The 19,105-nt window shown below is 49.2% G+C and overlaps 2 protein-coding genes across 4 annotated transcripts in view; one reads left to right on the plus strand and one right to left on the minus strand.

Moving 5' to 3' along the window:
* Positions 1–453: 453 nt before the first annotated feature.
* B3GNT9 (UDP-GlcNAc:betaGal beta-1,3-N-acetylglucosaminyltransferase 9) lies at positions 454–3,912 on the plus strand. 3 transcript variants are annotated; one of them, XM_047710233.1, is made up of 2 exons: positions 454–1,122; positions 1,456–3,912. In XM_047710233.1, the coding sequence occupies exons 1-2, from the start codon at positions 924–926 to the stop codon at positions 2,694–2,696; spliced, it is 1,440 nt and encodes a 479-aa protein (XP_047566189.1). In that variant the 5' UTR covers positions 454–923; the 3' UTR covers positions 2,697–3,912. The 3 variants fall into 3 exon arrangements, with proteins under 3 accessions (XP_047566189.1, XP_047566191.1, XP_047566190.1); XM_047710235.1 differs by having other exon boundaries at positions 993–1,088; XM_047710234.1 differs by having other exon boundaries at positions 995–1,118.
* Positions 3,804–19,105, minus strand: part of PHAF1 (phagosome assembly factor 1) — a 30,098-nt gene continuing 14,796 nt past the window's right edge. The window contains exons 4-16 of the mRNA XM_047710238.1: positions 18,395–18,438; positions 14,935–15,014; positions 14,569–14,663; positions 13,840–13,937; positions 13,641–13,753; positions 9,431–9,564; positions 8,916–8,999; positions 7,519–7,601; positions 7,094–7,137; positions 6,580–6,623; positions 6,370–6,428; positions 5,724–5,796; positions 3,804–4,984 (exon numbers count right to left, since the gene is read on the minus strand). Coding sequence (XP_047566194.1) covers positions 4,898–4,984; positions 5,724–5,796; positions 6,370–6,428; positions 6,580–6,623; positions 7,094–7,137; positions 7,519–7,601; positions 8,916–8,999; positions 9,431–9,564; positions 13,641–13,753; positions 13,840–13,937; positions 14,569–14,663; positions 14,935–15,014; positions 18,395–18,438 — 1,038 coding nt within the window. The 3' untranslated portion in view covers positions 3,804–4,897. The remainder of the gene's footprint in view (positions 4,985–5,723; positions 5,797–6,369; positions 6,429–6,579; positions 6,624–7,093; positions 7,138–7,518; positions 7,602–8,915; positions 9,000–9,430; positions 9,565–13,640; positions 13,754–13,839; positions 13,938–14,568; positions 14,664–14,934; positions 15,015–18,394; positions 18,439–19,105) is intronic.

Genomic DNA, 19,105 nt, shown 5'->3' on the forward strand with positions numbered 1-19,105 from the left:
ACTGGGGTCCCAGATCAGACCCTTTACTCACAGGCCTACTTCAGAATCCCTCCAGTGGCACCGTCCCTGCCAGTCTAGACTGGCCTGCAGTGACCCAGGCTTGGTTTTTTCTGCCTGTAGGAGGCTATGCTGGTTTGGAGCACAAGGGACCAGGGGCCCAGAGGTACCTCTGGGGAGACAGACTGAAGTGCTCCCCTATGAAGTTAGAGCAGAGAGGGTTGGCCCCTGTCCTGTATCCTAGTGGACAGATGGGGAGAGTGGCAAGGGAGGACAGAGCAAAGAGTCCCAGACTGAATTCCAGAAGACCTAGGGCAATGCTCTGAATTTCTGCCTGTTTGTTGCTGGGCAAGTCACTTAACTCCCTGAGGGGCAGTGTCCCCCTCTGCATGAGCAATGAGAGCGCTACCAGAGTTGTGAGAATTGAATAAGCCATCTTGTTGGTGTGTGGTGTGTGTGTGTGTGTGTGTGTGTGTTTGCTGGGGTGGGAGGGGGACATGACAGAACCAGGAGTAAGGAGGCAACCATGTACCCGGGGCCATTTATGATTATAGGTCCTGCCTGGTTGAACCTGGGCGGCTGGTGAGGTGAGGATAGGTGCTTTCAAGGATAGCCTGGGATCGTGGCCAAGTAGATGCCTAAGAGGCTCAGCCTCCGGGATTTGGGACCAGCCAGCCCTGGACTCCGGCTAGCCCAGGCACTGCCTCACTCCGGAGAGGTGGGGGTGCGGAGATTAACAAAGAGGCTAATGTTTCTTCCTGCCCCACCAAAAGGCAGGTTTGGGGAGTTTGAGTCCACACCGAGACCAGAAGCCACCTCCCCCTCAGGCTTTCCCACAGAGAGCTGCCCGTGGGGATTCCTCTCAGAGATTAGTCTCTACTTGGAGACAGCGCTCCCCGCGGCGCCAGGGCGGAGCTGAGCTCCAGATGTCCAGGCGCGCACAGCTGGAGGGTCACGTGGTAGCAGCCCCGGCCCCCCTTTCCTGCCAACGCTGCATTTGGCCCAGGCCCCGTCCATGGCTGCCCTTGGGACCCTGCGCTGAGCCCCGGAGGCCCTGGCGTCCGGGGCTGCGCCGCTCCCAAGGGACAAGCGTGAGTGTCAGGATCCCAAGGACCAACGTGGTGGGTAGGGAGGGGTAGAAGGGATTCGGCTTCAGCGCGGGAAGGGCGGGCGGGGAACAGGGCCGAGCTCCGCGTCTCCCGGCCTGAGGGAACCGTCTGGGCCGGCGCTGAGGGGGTGGGGATTGGCTACTAGGAGAAACTTCCAGCCCCTTCAGGGTACCCAACCCAGTGTATGGGGGTGTGCCACGGCCCAGAGCAGGAGAACGCTGGAGGGGGATGAATGGCCGGTAGCGGAGACCCTCGGCGTTTGGCCCCTGCCCTTCCCTTAGGGGAGATGGAGGCCGGGAGCCCCTCCCGGCCAATGGCTTCCGCGTCGCGAGCCCGACTCTTTCCGCAGGGGGCGCGGGCGCCTGCCACGCGGACATGAGGCGGAGGCTGCGCCTCCGCGGGGACGCGTCGCTCACGCTGCTCCTCGGCGCCGCCCTCGGTCTCCTTCTCTACTCACAGCGCGAAGGCGCGGCCCCGACGACAAGCGCCCCGCGAACGCACAGGAAGGCAGCGCCGGAGCCCACCCCCGGACTCCGCGTCTTCCAGGCACCGGACGCAGGCGCAGCCGCAGCCCCGCCGGCCTACGAAGGGGACACACCGGAGCCGCCCACACCCACGGGACCCTTTGACTTTGGCCGTTATCTGCGCGCCAAGGACCAGCGGCGCTTCCCCCTTCTCATTAATCAGCCGCGCAAGTGCCGAGGAGATGGCTCACCTGAAGGTGGACCCGACTTGCTCATCGCGGTCAAGTCAGTGGCGGCGGACTTCGAGCGGCGCCAAGCGGTGCGCCAGACGTGGGGTGCTGAGGGTCGCGTGCAGGGGGCGCTCGTGCGCCGCGTGTTCTTGATGGGCGTGCCCAGGGCCGCGGGCACAGACGGGGCAGAAGCGGAGGGGGAGGGCACGCGAACCCACTGGCCTGCCCTGCTGCGTGCTGAGAGCCGGGCGTATGCGGACATCCTGCTCTGGGCTTTCGACGACACTTTCTTCAACCTAACGCTCAAGGAGATCCACTTTCTGGCCTGGGCCTCAGCCTACTGCCCCGATGTGCGCTTTGTTTTTAAGGGCGACGCAGACGTGTTCGTGCACGTGGGGAACCTGCTAGAGTTCCTAGCGCCGCGAGACCCGGCGCAGGACCTGCTCGCGGGTGACGTGATCGTGCAGGCGCGGCCAATCCGTGCGCGGGCCAGTAAATACTACATCCCTGAGGCGGTGTATGGCCTGCCCGCCTACCCGGCCTACGCTGGTGGTGGGGGCTTTGTGCTTTCAGGAGCCACGCTGCGTCGCCTAGCCGGCGCCTGCGCACAAGTTGAGCTTTTCCCCATTGACGACGTCTTTCTGGGCATGTGTCTACAGCGCCTTCGGCTCACACCAGAGCCCCACCCTGCTTTCCGCACCTTTGGCATTCCCCGTCCTTCAGCAGCGCCGCACCTGCGCACCTTTGACCCCTGCTTTTACCGGGAGCTGGTTGTAGTGCACGGGCTCTCAGCCGCGGACATCTGGCTTATGTGGCGCCTACTGAATGGGCCCCAAGGGCCAGCCTGTGCCCGTCCGTGGCCTGTCGCTGCTGGCTCTTTCCAGTGGGGCCCCTAGCCACCTTCATGGCCCCAAGCTCCCCTCCCTCAGACCCAGGAGGACTATTGCCGTGTATGTAGTTCTTTCCCAGAGGTGGAATATTTCAAAATCTAGCCCATGTCCCTGGAAGTCTGCCTCCATAAGTCCCCAGGGAGTTAAGATTGAGCTTGGCTCTTGCTGACCTACCTTACTGGGATCTGATATAGAACCAACTGAATGGTAGCCCTTTGAGACATCTAGGTTTGAGGCCTTAGGGCACCAGGCTCTGCCAATCAGACATGTTTGATCCTCCTAGTACCAAGTAGGTATTTGGGGGTTGGGAATGGGTGGTTGCAGAGGCTCAGCAACTGACCATACTGCTTGATTTGGAAGTCTTAGAGTGATCCAAATGCGGGTCTCTCTCAAGGCTGGAGGAGGTGTGGGAGCCTGGAACTGGCAGGTATTTTGTTACAACTCACTCTGAAGGTAGGCACTGTGCTTCCCACCTGCCCCTCCAAACTGGATTTTTAGCCCTGTACTGATCTTTAGATCTTCTTCTAGAGGTCTCCTTTCCCAAAGCCAACCCCTCATGGGCCCTGGTCTGGCTGGAACACCAGTGATGGAGGAACACAGGGACAACCAAGTGCACAGTCCTACCTGAAGTCTTTCTCTACCACCTAAGAATTTACACACACAACAATGCTAGTCTCCTACCAGGGGCTGTGCTGCCCCACTCAGAAGAAACAAGGAACCTAAGATGACTCCACCATAAAATTTCCCATATTCTTCACCCACTTTCTTAAAAATCAACACCTCCATGCTTATTTTAGTACAAATATCCCAGCAACAGCACATGACGAGCCGCTGCTGAGGGCACAGGTCTTTATTGGAGGGGTATGGGCAGGGCATGAGGAAGGTTCCCCTATTCTAGGAAGATGGGGATAGTCCTGGCTGGCCCTACAGTGGGATGTGTGTGTGTGTGGGGTCTCTGGCCAGGCCACAGTCCAAATGGGAAGACACCAGTCAGTCACAAAATTATGGGAGCGCCACATAAGCCTGGCTGTAAGTCCAGGAACCACCTAGAAGCCTGGGGCAGGTCCCCTGCACATTCATTGTTAAACTCTACAGGATGAGGCTGTACATGAGTTAATTACAAAAGAGTCATATTTACAAAAATCTGTACACACATTTGAAAAACTCACAAAATTGTCATCTATGTATCACAAGTTGCTAGACCAAAATATTAAAAATGAGATAAAATTATACATTTCTCTTCTCAATTCTTTTCAAAAGGATTATTTTTAAAGCACATATGTTACTTTCCTTAGCAAGACCCATGAAAAGACTGAGCAGCTCAGCCTTCCTTGAGCCCCCAGAAGCCTTGACCCATGAATGGGCCTGGCCAGGGGACACTGCCCAGGGTTGGGGCAAGAGAGCCAGCCCACAGTGCAGAACAGAATGCTGAAACAATAAAAGGAGGAAGATGTCTTTGGCTAAAACTTTGGCATTAAATAAAAGAGGCAAACAGGATGGAAACATGCAGCCTGCCAGCCAGGTTGGGGCAGAGCAGGGGCACAGGTGACCTTGAAGGCTGGCTCCAAGAGGGGTAGGAACCCAGGGCTGGGCACCTATCTGGATGGTAAAAAGGTGTGTTTCAATGAGCTGGGCGTGCCTACTGGGCCTGGTAGGGAGCGCGTGCAAGGAAGGAACAGGGAAGGGCAGGTGGGCCACCTTGGCCACAGCCAGCTCATCAAGTAACTAAAGTGGATGTAGTGCAAAAGTCGCAACCAAGTACTATGGACATGCTACCTGCTTGCCTTAAGGGTCACATGGCAATGATGGGCCAAAGGCGGGACCTCGTCCTCGTCCCGGGTGCCTGTGTCCTTAGTCACAGAGAGTCCAAACTTTTCCCAATGTGTGTGGAACAGGAGAGACAGAATTCTGCCTCCATACGTGTTAGTCGAGGTCACCTGGGTCCAGGTATCAAGGCTCAGAGTTTGTGCTTCTCTTTGCAGTCTCTGTCCTCTGTTGGCACCAGCAGGCTGAGGACGGACAGAGGAATATTTGGGCTTCTCACCCCATGGCAGAGCACCCAGTCTGAGCCCCACCTCAGAACATCACAACAGCCTTTCAACACTGGCAAGGTGTCCAAGAAAACCCACAGGGTGGCACATGGAGGCCCACTGAATAGGATGCGAAGCACAGCTCCATGGGGCGGAGGGTCATGGGTGGAGATGTCCTTAGGGGAGCTCCGCTGTTCTCAGGTGAGCACCAGGCCTGGGGGGGCCATACAGGGTCACCGAGGCAATATGGTTATTCTGCATAACCTGGTGTGGGAAGCAGACAATGAGTCAAAGGGGAGGAGTAGAAGGGATGTAGGCATGGTAGGCAATCAGATCCACAAAAACCACCAGTACTAGGGCTGTGACTGCAGATAAGGGATTTGGGGCAGCTCCTGTGTGTAAAGGATGGATGTTGTGTGTGCAACACACCTGCGCACAGGGCTGGGCTGATCCCTCAACATCCCCCAACTCATGCCAGGAGTCACCTCTGGTCCAGCAACTGCCTGCTCTTCCTGGGATACATAAACTTCACCATACCTACTGATCCAGTCCTTCTGGAGCTGCTGGGGGCCTAGTGAAGGTGTAGCATCCAAAAGGGAGAAGAGGGACAGCCCATTCTGCCAAGCCAGTGGGGCCTCTAAGGCTACTCACCCATAGCACACTCTTTCACATGGCATTCACAGATCCCCAACATTCCCATGTTGAGCTCCATTTGCTCCCTGGAGTTCTCTTTCCTACCATATTTACATTCTCACATACGTGGGATCCCTGTTACCTCTCATCTTGTTGGATACAGACTACCGCTTTAGCCTCTATGACCTAGAGTTTCCCCAAAATAGTTTCCGTACTCTTACTGTTCATTATGGGCAGGTCAGATCTTAGCAGACAGGGTTACTGGGGAAGGATTAACTCATCCAGCAGGGCTGTTAGGCCCTCCCCAACCTTTCTCCATCACTTGCCTGTCCCTGCCATGGCCATCAACCCCTCAACCCAGAGGGCTTACCTCAAAGATCATCCGCTGAAGACCAAAGCAGAATGTAGAGCCAAATGGGTTGGTGTTGTTTGGGGAGGAAGACCTGAGGCCAGAGAAGCCAGAATTAGAGGGGCAGACAGAAGCTGAGGCCAGGCAGGGCATCCAGTCCCTTTTGGGATGGGGGATACTGGCCAGTGGTCTCTCATGACTGTTTCCCACATGGCCCTTGAGGTACCAGGGGTAGTGATAGGTATCATTCAAGCTCTGAATCCTACACAGTCCAATGAGGCACAGGAAGTTATTACACAGTGAGATTGGAGTGGCAAGTTAGGAGGGAGGAGCTGGGTAGACTACAGCATGTGGCAACTTTAATGGGAAAAAAAGAGCCCAGGACAGCTAGTGAAAACTTCCTTTTCTGAACAACCAGGGGTGAAAGACGCCCCCTACCTGGAGAGGCGAGCTATCCCCAAGGGGGAAACCTCTCTGGTGCAGGTGAACATGCAGAATAGCTGGCCCGGTGGTAATGTGCAGGATGGGGGGGGGGGGGGGAAATATAGGTGTGGCAACAACAGAAACTTCTGTCATTTCTAAGCCCCAGGCACTGCTAGGCTTCCCTAAGTCTTCTGGGCTGTGAGGAGCAGGATGGGGTGGTCAGAGCTGGCAACCTCCCACTCACCTGTGCAGGACAACAGGTTTTTCCACAGGGTGGCCCAGGAGCTCCTGGATGTTGTCCCACTGCAAAAGGGATGGGGTCAATAAGGGATTAGCAGGGACCTAGTCATGCCCGTGACCAATGGCTGGCCCAGAAGAAATGGGCCCCAGACTGCTGGCAGGCTCACACCCACCTCAGTTTGGGGCTACACGAGGTGGGAAAATAGGAGCTCACCTTGCTGTAGGTTGTGCATGTTTCTGTCTGACCGTCTGCATTTTCTGAAAAGAGAACACCGGGTGGGATGGTATCTGGCCTAGCCTACCTGTGACCCCAGCCCTAGGCAGAATCCAAACCTGGCCACCCTGTGCACTGGGGTTGGGAGTTCAGAAGGAGGACGGATGGGCTATTTCAGAGTTCCTGAATGAAAGAGGGTAGAGAACCAGCAGGGAACAGTAGTCATAAGGCTGATCTGGGAGTACCTGGATAATCATGTGTAGGAAATTCTCCCCATCAGGGACCGGCAATCCCATGATCATAGGAAAAAACCACGAGAGCCTCCAGGAAACCATAGACCAAGCAAAATGCAGCCCCCAAAACACAGAGCCCAAGCCAGAGGAGCTGAGGGTATGGGCAAAGCAGGTGGGCAAAGGCTCCTGCTACCATTTCTGTTTGGATCACTGTGTCTCTACATTATGAAAGACTAACTTCAAAACCCTTTTCTTACTCTGAGGATAAATTCACTACTCACCTTTCTTTATGGCTAGTGGGATCTTGAACTCACAGCGGTGATAACTAGAGAGAGAAGCCAGATGGATAAAGGCTGGGCCCACAGAGGCCTGACTACCCACGCGTCTCAACCCCGTACCCCATCAAACACAGAATGAGCCTACCCCCGAAGCCCTGGCTCTGGGGTCTGAAGACCCTGTCATCTTGGATAAGATACCAAGCTCTTTGAACCTACTTCCCTATCTGTAAAATGGGTACAAGTGGAGAGATGTAAGGAATTAACACTGTACCAGGAACAGAGCAAACGCTAAGGAAATGTTCATTTCCCACGAAACTATAAGAATTCAGGTACAAATTAGTGAACACTCAAAGCCACAAGCTCTCTTTTCTTGGGAATTTTCAACCCAAAGCTCAGTTCTTGGGAGGGGCAGTTATAGGTATACTCACATGTTAAAATTATAATGCCCAGGGTAATTCGTGTGTAGGACAAACTTCTTCACTTTGTGTGTATTTGCATCAAAGAGGATATCCTGGGACAGAAAACAAGGACGTCCAAGTAGGGAGAGTTACTGAGGCTGGGCAAGGGCCTTTGCAAAGGCATGTTCAAAAATAGCCACTCCATAAGGGGGATGCATCTGGGCAATAGCTTTCTCCCAAACAACAGTCAAGGGGACAGCTGAGGCCAAGCAGCCTTAACCAGACATTTTCAGTGAAGGGGGCACCCAATCATCTGCAAGCCCCCCATTCCAAACTTTGTAGCAGCAGGCCCAGCAGACCCATGGGCTACAACTCCCATTGCTTGGGAACTCAAACACATCATGGAGACCTTTCTTAACAAACACCTGATTAAAAACTCTAACTGAGCACAGATTTTTGCTTACAGGCTACCAAGAAGATTCAGAGACTACCTGAATTTCCAGGAGCTCAAAGCACCTAACTATTCCGAATGTCATGACTGGCCATTAGGCCCTCTCCGTGGGAGTCAGCAACCCCTGGAACCGAAAGTCCAGCCTCTCACCAGGGCTCAGACTTGGATCTGATGCTGCCACCGAACGCTTCTTCCTATCCCCCACACCCTCCTCAGTTTCGGATCTTGACAGCTGTTCAGGCCTGTGACCCCAGGGTTACCTCTGACTCCACTCCTACATTAGCTACGTAAGTCTTATTAGGGTTGGTCCATTTGTTCCATCTTCCTTGTCCCTTACAATCATTGCCCCTTGAACTTGAGAGGTTCAGCTTACAAAGTGCCATCCCCTCCTGCCTACCCTTGAATTTATGATCTCACTGCTGTTCCCTCACTACTCCGGATTCCACTTTTTTTTTTTTTTTTATTTGACAGAGAGAGGCAGGGAGCATCAGGCAGAGCAGGCAGAGGGAGAAGCAGGGTCCCCACTGAGTAAGGAGCTTAATGTGGGGCTTGATCCCAGGACCCTGGGATCATGGCCTAAGCAGGAGGGAGATGCTTAACTGACTGAGCCACCCAGGTGCCCCCATTCCCACTTTTTTAGTCTCCCTGTTTTGTGACTCCATAAGAGGTTCCTATGTTCTACAAATGTGCAGATCCCAAACTGTTAACCTGAATGAATCCCACAGCCTCCATCTGAGCAGCATGTTACCCTCAATAAAGAAGCCAAGACATACCAGGGAACCAGTGTTTCTGAGTAATCTCAGTGGCGAGGAAGGCCCACTTTAGGGTACCACTGCAAGACCACTGGGCAAAGCCAGTTGGGGCTAGTTTCCCTGCTGCCAGGCATGGTTACAGCTCCATGTGGACACAAAGGTGTGCCCAGTACATGGTCCGCCACCAAAGAAAGGGAATATTTCTCAAAGGAATCACAACTTACCACTCCAAGAGTGAAGTAGTTAAAAAAGTAGTCATTGCACTTGGATGGAACTTGTTTATGAGGGGAAGGAGAATGAATTTTCATCTGTTGGGAGAAAAATAACAACAAATTAAATCCCAACTGCTTAATATGGTTCTCAGATTAACTAAAAGTCTACAAACTAAGCAAGAGTGTGTCAAAGTCCCTGCTACTGGTGCTGAATAATGTAGCCAACCACAGATGGGCCCTGGTCTCCCAAGAAAACGCAGGACAATCTGACCAATAGCATCAGGAAAGAGCTTTAAATTTAACTCTTTATCAGTTTTAACAGAACAGGTTCTATGGAAAAATAACAAACAATTTATATTTATTTGATATTAAGTTAATATTGATTTAAAAAGAAGGACGCCTGACTGGCTCCGTCAGTAGAGCAAGTGACTCTGGATCTCAGGGTTGTGAGTTCGAGTTCCACCTTGGGTGTACAGTTTACTTAAAAGGAGACTGCCTATTTGACTTTATGAACACATTTCCCCTACCTTGTCTTCTGACTTATAGAAGACCTTGTGTGGAGAACCAAGCATGCTAAGAACATCTTGGCAGGAATCACCAAAATACACTGAACGTTCAAATACCCGCATCTTGGCATCTGCTAATAGACCAGGTCCACAACCTACAGAGAATAAGGGAAAGGTGGTCAGGTTCCCACCCAGAGCCTGAGATCCTACAACCTAGGGCCAAGGGGGCCCCAAAGAGGCCAATGGCTGAATGTTGCTTTATTAGCTCTGGCTGAGGGCAAGCCTGCATGCAAGCAGAAATACCAAGTCACAAGCACTTACAATGCTACAAGAGATCACAATCTACTTGCAATAATCCCAGAGACGGGCACCTGGGTGGCTCAGCTGGTTAAGCATCCAACTGTTGATTTCGGCTTAAGTCATGATCTCAGGGTCATGAGATTGAGCCCCGAGTCAGGCTCATGCGGGGCATGGAGCCTGCTTGAGATTCTCTTTTTCCCTATTCCTCTGTCCCTCTCTAAAAAAACCTAAAAAAAAAAAGAAAGAAAGAAAAGAAAAGAAAAGAAATAATCCCAGAGACTCATTCAATCCCACAAAACTGATGTAGAGCTCCGAAAACTGCATTCATTTCCCTCACCAAATATTCACTTATTGGCTACCAAGGGCTAGACTGTTAGACACTGAAGAAACATGCCGAGCAAAACAAGTGCAGTCCCTGCCTACAATGGAGCTTATGGCGTGAAGATCCCAAACCAGCACCACACAGCCGTGTACAATACACAGCAGCATGGACGCTACGGAAGTATATAATGAGGTGCTATTATCTCTTGCCACTTTCCAGGTCCTGACAAGATATAAGAATTTATGTTAAGAGGGGCTTCTCAATGGTAACCCCCAACCAGAGACTGGACCTCAAGAGTGAAACATCTATTAACCCACTCCCTGATGCTACAAACACTGACAGACCCATTAATACTCAAAAATGACAAACCAGAAAAGTGGGAGGATAAGAAAATCCGATTTGCTAAAAGTTTCTTCTTTGGGAAGAATCTTTAAACCCTGACTCTGTCTAATACATTTTGGAAACAGTTCCAGTTAAACACATACACATAGCAGTAGCTGTGGAGCAGCAACAGACACACCAACTCTGTGGATGGGAAGAAAAAGTGTTTTACTCCCCGCCCCCCCACATACAGCCAAGAACGAGAGGAAGACTGCATTTCCTGGTACATAATCACCTTCCCCTAACTTTGCACAGAGCTTTATAGTTGACAAAGCTCTTTCATGTGTAACAATCCATTTGTTATACAGGGAAGACTTCAGGAATCCAACATCTGAAAAAAGCTGGTACTGAATTCTTCAACTAACCCAAGAGTCTTTAGCCACAGCACATCTACACCAAGTGGCAAATAAAGGTTGTGTTTAACTAGGTCGTAGGGAAAGCGCAGCCCACATTAACCTCTGTCTATAAATCCTGCTGCTCAGGCAAGCCTGGGTGATCTACTGAACACACCAAAAGTCCTGTCAAGCTAGACTCTATGCCCAAAGTCTCCAAGTACCGGACACCTGCAAATGTCCAAATGGGGCCACAGGGAAGGCACTCGTCATGTATGAGTCTTCTCTCTTGTCTCACCCTACCTGAAGCCTACCCAGGGAAAAAATACCTTAGTTTTAGGAGACTATTTTAGTTTCTGATTCTCTGGAGTGAATCTTGCTATAAATTACTATGGGGACTGAGAGAGTTGAACTGACTTCCTATCTTAAAAACATCCCAGTAATCCGGGGCGCCTGGGTGGCTCAGTGGGTTAAGCCACTGCCTTTGGCTCAGGTCATGATCCCAGGGTCCTGGGATCGAGTCCCACATCGGGCTCTCTGCTCAGCAGGGAGCCTGCTTCCCTCTCTCTCTGCCTGCCTCTCGGCCACTTGTGATCTCTGTCTGTCAAAAAAAAAAAAAAAAAAAAAAAAATCCCAGTAATCCAATCAAGAAATGGGAGGAGGACATGAACAGACATTTCTGCAAAGAAGACATCCAGATGGCCAACAGACACATGAAAAAATGCTCCACATCACTCGGCATCAGGGAAATACAAATCAAAACCACAATGAGATACCACCTCACACCAGTCAGAATGGCTAAAATTAACAAGTCAGGAAATGACAGATGCTGGCGAGAATGCGGAGAAAGGGGAACCCTCCTACACTGTTGGTGGGAATGCAAGCTGGTGCAACCACTCTGGAAAACAGTATGAAAATACAACTCAAACAGTTGAAAATAAAGCTACCTTACGACCCAGCAATTGCACTACTTGGTATTTACCCTAAAGATACAAATGTAGTGATCCAAAGGGGCACATGCACCTGAATGTTTATAGCAGCAATGTCCACAATAGCCAAACTATGGAAAGAACCTAGATGTCCATCAACAGATGAATGGATAAAGAAGATGTGGTGTGTATACACACACACACACACAATGGAATACTATGCAGCCATCAAAAGAAATTAAATCTTGCCATTTGCGACGTGGATGGAACTAGAGGGTATTATGCTTAGCGAAATAAGTCAATCGGAGAAAGACAACTATCATATGATCTTCCTGATATGAGGAAGTGGAGATGCAAAGTGGGGGGTTTGGGGGGTAGGAAAAGAATAAATGAAACAAGATGGGATCGGGAGGGAGACAAACCATCAGAGACTCTTAATCTCACAAAACAAACTGAGGGTTGCTGGGGGGAGCTGGGGAGGGAGAGGGTGGTTGGTGAGGGTATGTGCTATGGTGAGTGCTGTGAAGTATGTAAACCTGGCGATTCACAGACCTGTACCCCTGGGGCTAAAACTACATTATATGTTTATTAAAAAATTAAAACAACAACAACAACAACAACAACAACAACAAAATCCCAGTAGTTATACTCCATAAGGAAATATGTGAGACATGGGTTGGATGAGACAAACTACCTTTCTGCTTGCCAAAGGAAACTCTTAATGAGTACTGGATTGGACAGTAATTTGATGAGTCCCTGACTTCAAGTGATTCCCCCACTGACCCTCTGAGATGTGATTGCTCAGGGTGGCAGTCAAAATTGGAGATTCCCCAGCCCTGACAGACTCCTCCTGCTGTCACCTGGGATAACTGTATCATCCTTGACTACCCTGCTGTTTCGAGGTATGATCCTCCCAACAAGAGAGACCCCAAATCACTTGACCGTCTACATCTCAATTCTCAATCTCAAGTCTCTTAAACACTGTAGCTCAAGTGCAACATTCTTTTAAATAGAATTTTCTGCCTTGGCTAGAAAACCACATTTTAAGAAATTTCTAACCTAGAGGTTGTAAACCATCCAATTGTTCAGGACAGTGAGCTCACAGTTTATATACCAGATTCATCATAGTTAAGAACCAGTGCCCTAGAAACTGATATAAGACCCCAATTTATGAACAAACGCTGGCTAGACTATGAGCTCCATGAAGACACAGCATCTGTGCTGGCTCCCAGGCCAAAGATATGGCCTGTACTACTAAACATGGCCCAAGGTCCACAGTAGCTGAAAGTGGTCACATACAAGTAAATCACAAATGAGGAATGGATCCTGGAGAGACCAGCCACTGAAGGCATCAGGTTTTTGTTCATAGTCAGCAAAACTCATAGCAGAGTCTGGCCAAACCACAATTCAGCAAGTCCCTACCGCCAGTCTACTGAGAACTGGGCATAAAGGGTGGTAAAAGGGATGGGGCACCTGGGTGGCTCAGTCACTTGAGCATCTGACTCTTGGTTTCGGAAGAGGCTGTGATCTCAGGGTTGTGGGAGTGAGCCCTGTGTCCCACTCCATGCTCAGCACGGAGTCTGCTTGAGACTCCCTCTGCCCCTCCCTGCTACGCGCGCTCTCTAAAATGGGTAAATAAATCTTAAAAAAAGGAGGGGGAAAGGGAAAAGCAGACCAGTATCACAGCCATAAGACACATCTCCAATAAATAGCCTGGGAAGCACTGTAAAACCACATAAGCACACAGAAGGCTTATGCATATGCGAGGTTCGGGAAGCAAGGCTACTGTCATTTATTAAGATTTGCTAATGATAAAACTGTGTCTTGTCCCTTCACAAATCTAAAGGAAAGCTTTAACCATAAATATCTCCATTGTCTTGTAAAAATTATCTCTAAGCATGTGGGATTTTAGACTGTCTCAACATGGATATAATGGAGAATCCAACACCCCAAGGCCAGTAACTGACCTGCAGCAAGTAGCCGAAGTCGTAAACCTGAGGGTCCAGTTCCATCTCGAAGAACATCCACACTCTCAGCATACACATTGCCAAGGAAACAGCTCAGGGGCATCACGGGAGCCCTGGAGGCAGGCACAGAATGAGCAGAGGCTTTGCCCTCCCTCCCAGGGAGCCCATGGCCCAAGAAGTTTGTGCTCCCCACGCATACTTTGTATCCTGTAGGCTGTTTCCACTGTAGATGTACATTCGTTTCACAGTTGCCCCATGGGGTATCTGGAGAGAAGCTAGGCCATGGGCAAAATTGGGCTGCAAACACAGGACAAAGTTTTACTAAGAGCACAACGCAGCTCATGGGAGCCAGGCGCTGCCATTTCCCCAGCCCTCACGGGCCAGGTCAAAGCACACAGTCAAACCTGGTTCCAGGTCAATCAACTCACCCCATGCATACAGGTTCATCTTTAATTTTACTTAGTTTTTCTTTCCTTCATCAAGAAAAAATTACAGGAATGCTTTCTTTAATAAAATGTAAGCTTTACAAACATCTATCATTTCATGACCCTAAGGATGTTGTTACCTAAAGATGAATGAAACATTTTGCTAAAAGCAATAGATAACTGAAAATCCAGAAGGGACTCTCAAACTCTAGGCCACTGAAAAAAAAGAACAGTGATTTGGAGCTTAAAGCAAGGCACAACTGAATTTCTCTCTGAAAAGTGAGCCTGACCTCACTCTGCAGTGGGAAGGGCCCTATTTCTGGGAATGCCAGTTTGGGCTTTGTTCTTGCTATCAATCCCACCCACTGTACCCATCTTGGCCTCTGAAGACCTCAGAGATGAGGAAACTAAAGAAAGGCTACCTATCCAGCTTCCCCAGTAGCATCATCTGCTGTATTACCTGGATACTGGGTGACAAATACCAGAGGAAGGGAAGGGCTAACCTCGTACTTGGGAGCCTCGGTCCATGAGTCTAACTGAAAAGAGAAAGACAGTCCTCTGAAGTTGAGGTGGAAGAGCTGCTCAGCGGAGTTGTACACTGTGGGAATGGGGAAGAGAAAATGACATGGCTGAATGGCATCAGGAGATGTGAACACAAACAAGCTCGGCAACACCTTCCTTGTGTTTGATTCCCAAACTGACCTACTAGGCTGAAAACAAGGGGGAGGAGCTTTCCTTCACACCCAACTATCAACCCTTAAATTCTACAGCAACCTGGCTTTGGGGGGCACTGGGGATGGTGCCACTGGCCAGGCTTATCATTACGAGCTGCGACAGAGGATGAGAGGAATCAGACAGACTTGGCTTACCTCCAGGATGGGTTGCACCGAAAGACTGGTCAATCTGCTCAATGGTGGGAGCTATGGCCTGAGAGTTGAAGTGCACTCCACTGAAAAACAAAGATGCTTCTCAAATCCCTAAAAATGGTGGCTGGAATAGTTATTCTTAAAACACAGGCAGGCGAGTTTACAAGTACGCCAAAACACAAGTTTAATTAAAGAACTTTTAAGTGAGGGATAATTAATGAAGTCAGAACAAGTCAAGTCTCCTGAGGCTGATAGACAGAATAGATCCTTAGGGCCTCCCAAGACATGTGTGGTCCTCAGGCAGTTTAGAAGGAAATTCAGTCTTAGCCCCATGGCATTTGCACTTGGATGAAGAGTGGCCACAGGAACAGAAAGTGTTAATGTGCTTTCCTAGGATGCCTACTAATAGTTTGGCCTGAAAAGGAACTTTCTTAAAAGGGGATAAACATCTTAAAAGAACAGTACAGCCAAGCAAGGCAGCTTATTTTCTTTCTTTCTTTCCTTCCTTCCTTCCTTCCTTCCTTCCTTCCTTCCTTCCTTCCTTCCTTCCTAAGATTTACTTATTTGAGAGAGAGAGAGACAGAGCAAGCAGGGAGGGGCAGAGAGAGAAAGAATGTGAAGCAGAATCCATTCTGAATATAGAGCCCCACATGGGACCCTAAGATCATGACCTGAGCTGAAACCAAGAGTCCAGTGCTTAACTGACTGAGCCACCCAGGTGCCCCAAGCAGCTTGTTTTCTTAAAAGCCAGCACTCAAGGACTGGGTGAATGGTGGGGGTGGGGACATGGAACCCATGCAAAGGGGAAACACCTGACGGGGAGGGGCTTGGGAATGAAGAGGAGCACGTGATTTCCGATGATGAGCATGAAGATATGGCATGTATGACTTTAAGAACAATGTTTAGGGGCGCCTGGGTGGCTCAGTGGGTTAAGCCGCTGCCTTCGGCTCAGGTCATGATCCCAGGTCCTGGGTTCGAGCCCCACATCGGGCTTTCTGCTCAGCAGGGAGCCTGCTTCCTCCTCTCTCTCTGCCTGCCTCTCTGCTTACTTGTGATTTCTCTCTGTCAAATAAATAAATAAAATCTTAAAAAAAAAAAAAAAAAGAACAATGTTTAAAGGTTAAGAATATTTTTTAAGGGCACCTGCATGGCTCAGTCAGTTGAGTGTCTGCCTTTAGCTCACGTCATGATCCTGGGGTCCTGGGACCGAGCCCTGCATTGGGCCCTTTGCTCAGTGGGGAGCCTTCTTCTCCCTCTCCCTCTGCCTGCTGCTCCCCTTGCTTGTGTTCTGTCTCTTTGTCAAATAAATAAATAAAATATTTTTTAAAAAGAACATATTTTTTTAAATCAGCATAACTTGTGGAATAACTCTATTTTTCTTAAAGATTTACTTACTCATTTGGCAGGGGGCAGAGGGAGAGGAAGAGAGAGTCTCTGCTAAAGCAGACTCCACATTCATGGCTTAATCCCATAACCCTGACACCAAGACCTGAGCTGAAACAAAGAGCTGGACGCTCAAGCGACTGCAGCACCCAGGCACTCTAGAACACCTCTTTTTAAACCAGGCATGGTGCTATATGCTTTGCCAGCAGTGTCTCATGTCATCTTCCTAACCTAGCAGCCACATTACTGGCTTCATTCCTCTGATGGGAAAACAAGCTCAGAGAGGTTAAATGATTCTCCAAGGTCACAGAGGTAACAGAATGATGAACGCAGGGCAGGCTGACCCTGGACCCCATGCTTTTACTCACCACTAACTCTTAAGAGGGAAAAGAGAAGCTGGACCTTGAGGTACAAGGGCTCCAACAGAACTGAAAGACAAGAATCTGCAGGGGCCAGTGCTGTTACACATTTGCTTTATCTACTTCTCTACTGGTAAATGCTGCTTCAGCCAGCCCCAGGAAGTGGGCCCTTTCATGCGCCCACAAAGGAGGGAAGCCTGTTAAAGAAGCTTACTATATGGAGTATTCTGGACGCTAGCACAGTGTCTTGCCATAATGGGAGTTCAAATATTTGTTTTAGGATATAGGCTATTCCCATTTTCCTTCTAAAAAGCAAATTTTGGGGGCCCTTGGGTGGCTCAGTTGGCTGAGCGTCCAACTCTTAGTTTTGGTTCGGGTCGTGATCTTGAGCCTCACGGCGGGTTCCATGCTCTGTGTAGAGTCTGCTGCTCTCTTTCCCTCTGCCCCTCTCCCATCACATGTGCTTGCTCTCTCAAATAAATAAATACAATCTGAAAGAGAGAGAGAGAGAGAGGAAGGAAGGAAGGACAGAAGGGAGGGAGGAAGGGAGGAACGGGGAAAAAAAGGGAAAAAGGGGTGCCTGGGTGGCACAGTTGGTTAAGCATCTGATTCTTGGTTTTGGCTCAGGTCATGATCTCAGGCCTGTGAGAATGAGCCCTGGGTCGGGCTCAACTCTTTTTTTTTTTCTTTTTTTTAAAGATTTTATTTATTTATTTGTCATAGAGAGAGAAGCGAGAGTGAGCACAGGCAGACTGAGTGGCAGGCAGAGGCAGAGGGAGAAGCAGGCTCGCTGCCAAGCAAGGAGCCCGATGTGGGACTCGATCCCAGGACGCTGGGATCATGATCTGAGCCGATGGCAGCTGCTTAACCAACTGAGCCACCCAGGCGTCCCCGGGCTCAACTCTTAGTATAGGGTCTGCTTAGGTCTCTCTGTCTCTCTCTCTTCTGCTCCTCCCCACTGCATGCACTCTCTCTCTAAAATAAGTAAATCTTGGGGCACCTGGGTGGCTCAGTGGGTTAAAGCCTCTGCCTTTGGCTCAGGTCATGATCTCAAGGCCCTGGGATTGAGTCCCACATCAGGCTCTCTGTTCGGTGGGAAGCCTGCTTCCCCTTCTCTCTCTGCCTGCCTCTCTGCTTACTTGTGATCTCTGTCTGTCAAATAAATAAATAAAATCTTAAGGAAAAAAAAAGTAAATTTTTTAAAAGATTTTAATTATCCATCTGACAGAGAGAGAGCAATTACAAGCAGGGAGAGTGGGAGAGGGAGAGGCAGGCTTCCCACCTGAGCCACACAGGCACCTCAACAAATCTTTAAAAAAAAAAAAAAAGAAAAGGTAGATTCTTGGCCCCCAAACAGCAGTTCCTTTGGCATTCTCTTTAGCATTCACAGGCTTTGGAGTCAGACATATGGGGGTGGGGGGTTGGCAGCTGTGACCCATAAGACAGTCACATCACCTCTGAGCTGAGGTCCTGCTTTGTTGTGAGGATTAAATGAGCTGACATATATGAGAAATGTTTTAAACACAGCATGTCCTTAACAAGGTTTCCTTCTCTTCCCCGGAAAGCTGGGTAGGTTTGGAGGCTGCCTGAGGAAATCATGGCACTAGGCTGTAATCTTAGAATCACTATGGATGGGAATCCTTTACTAACTTAATGAGGGTAATTGATAAACTCCATTTGTACCAATCCTGTGACAGATACCAGCAGGGAAGTAAACTTACCAATATTTTAACTTTACTTTAGTCAAGTCATATACTTCAATCACCTATAAAAAAAAAAATCAAATGTTTAAGCATTGATAATGCTCTGCAATTGAAAAAGATTGACTAAAAAGACATTTATAGAGGGACGCCTGGCTGGCTCAGTTGGTAGGACATGTGACTCTTGATCTTCGGGTATAGTGTGAGCCCCTTGTTGTGTGTAGAGATCACTTAAAAATCTTTTTAAAAAAAGACATTTACAGCATAGTGAAGAGAAAAAAAATCTATCACTAGCTAGAATTCTCCTGAAGTACGACATATTATATTTTGCTCTCATTTTTAAATCTGGAGGAAAAACCATACCAAACACACAGCATAACCTCTCCTTTTCCTTCTTCCAGTGAGCATTCAACAGATGTCCACGGATGCTGTGGGTCAAGGTTCCTCTATCTAATCTACTACTGGGTCATACAAAGGACTGCACATATAAAACCATGAAACCCTCCACAGAAACAAAAAATGTAGCTTAAAAGTTAAAGCTGTACCTTTGGATACTGAGCCCTCTGCCTTATCTCACACTTTGCTGCATTAGTAAGACCCCAAATCAAATCACTTTAAAATACTTTAAAAGTTTTAAAACACTTAGTTTACAAAACAAAAAGTTGGGGGAGGTCTATCCTGCTGGAAAAGAAGTCATATTACATTAGGTTAGGACATGTATGACAATATTCA

The sequence above is a fragment of the Lutra lutra genome, chromosome 17 (genome assembly GCF_902655055.1).
Source record: "Lutra lutra chromosome 17, mLutLut1.2, whole genome shotgun sequence".
In the NCBI taxonomy this organism is placed as follows: Eukaryota; Metazoa; Chordata; class Mammalia; order Carnivora; family Mustelidae; genus Lutra; species Lutra lutra.

What these genes read in the sequence shown, in the direction of transcription:
- B3GNT9 (XM_047710233.1), top strand. Translation starts at nt 924, where the DNA reads ATGTCCAGGCGCGCACAGCTGGAGGGTCACGTGGTAGCAGCCCCGGCC. An exon ending in CCCAAGGACCAACGTGGTGG is followed by an intron (nt 1,123 to 1,455) that starts GTAGGGAGGGGT and finishes CTCTTTCCGCAG; the next exon opens with GGGGCGCGGGCGCCTGCCAC.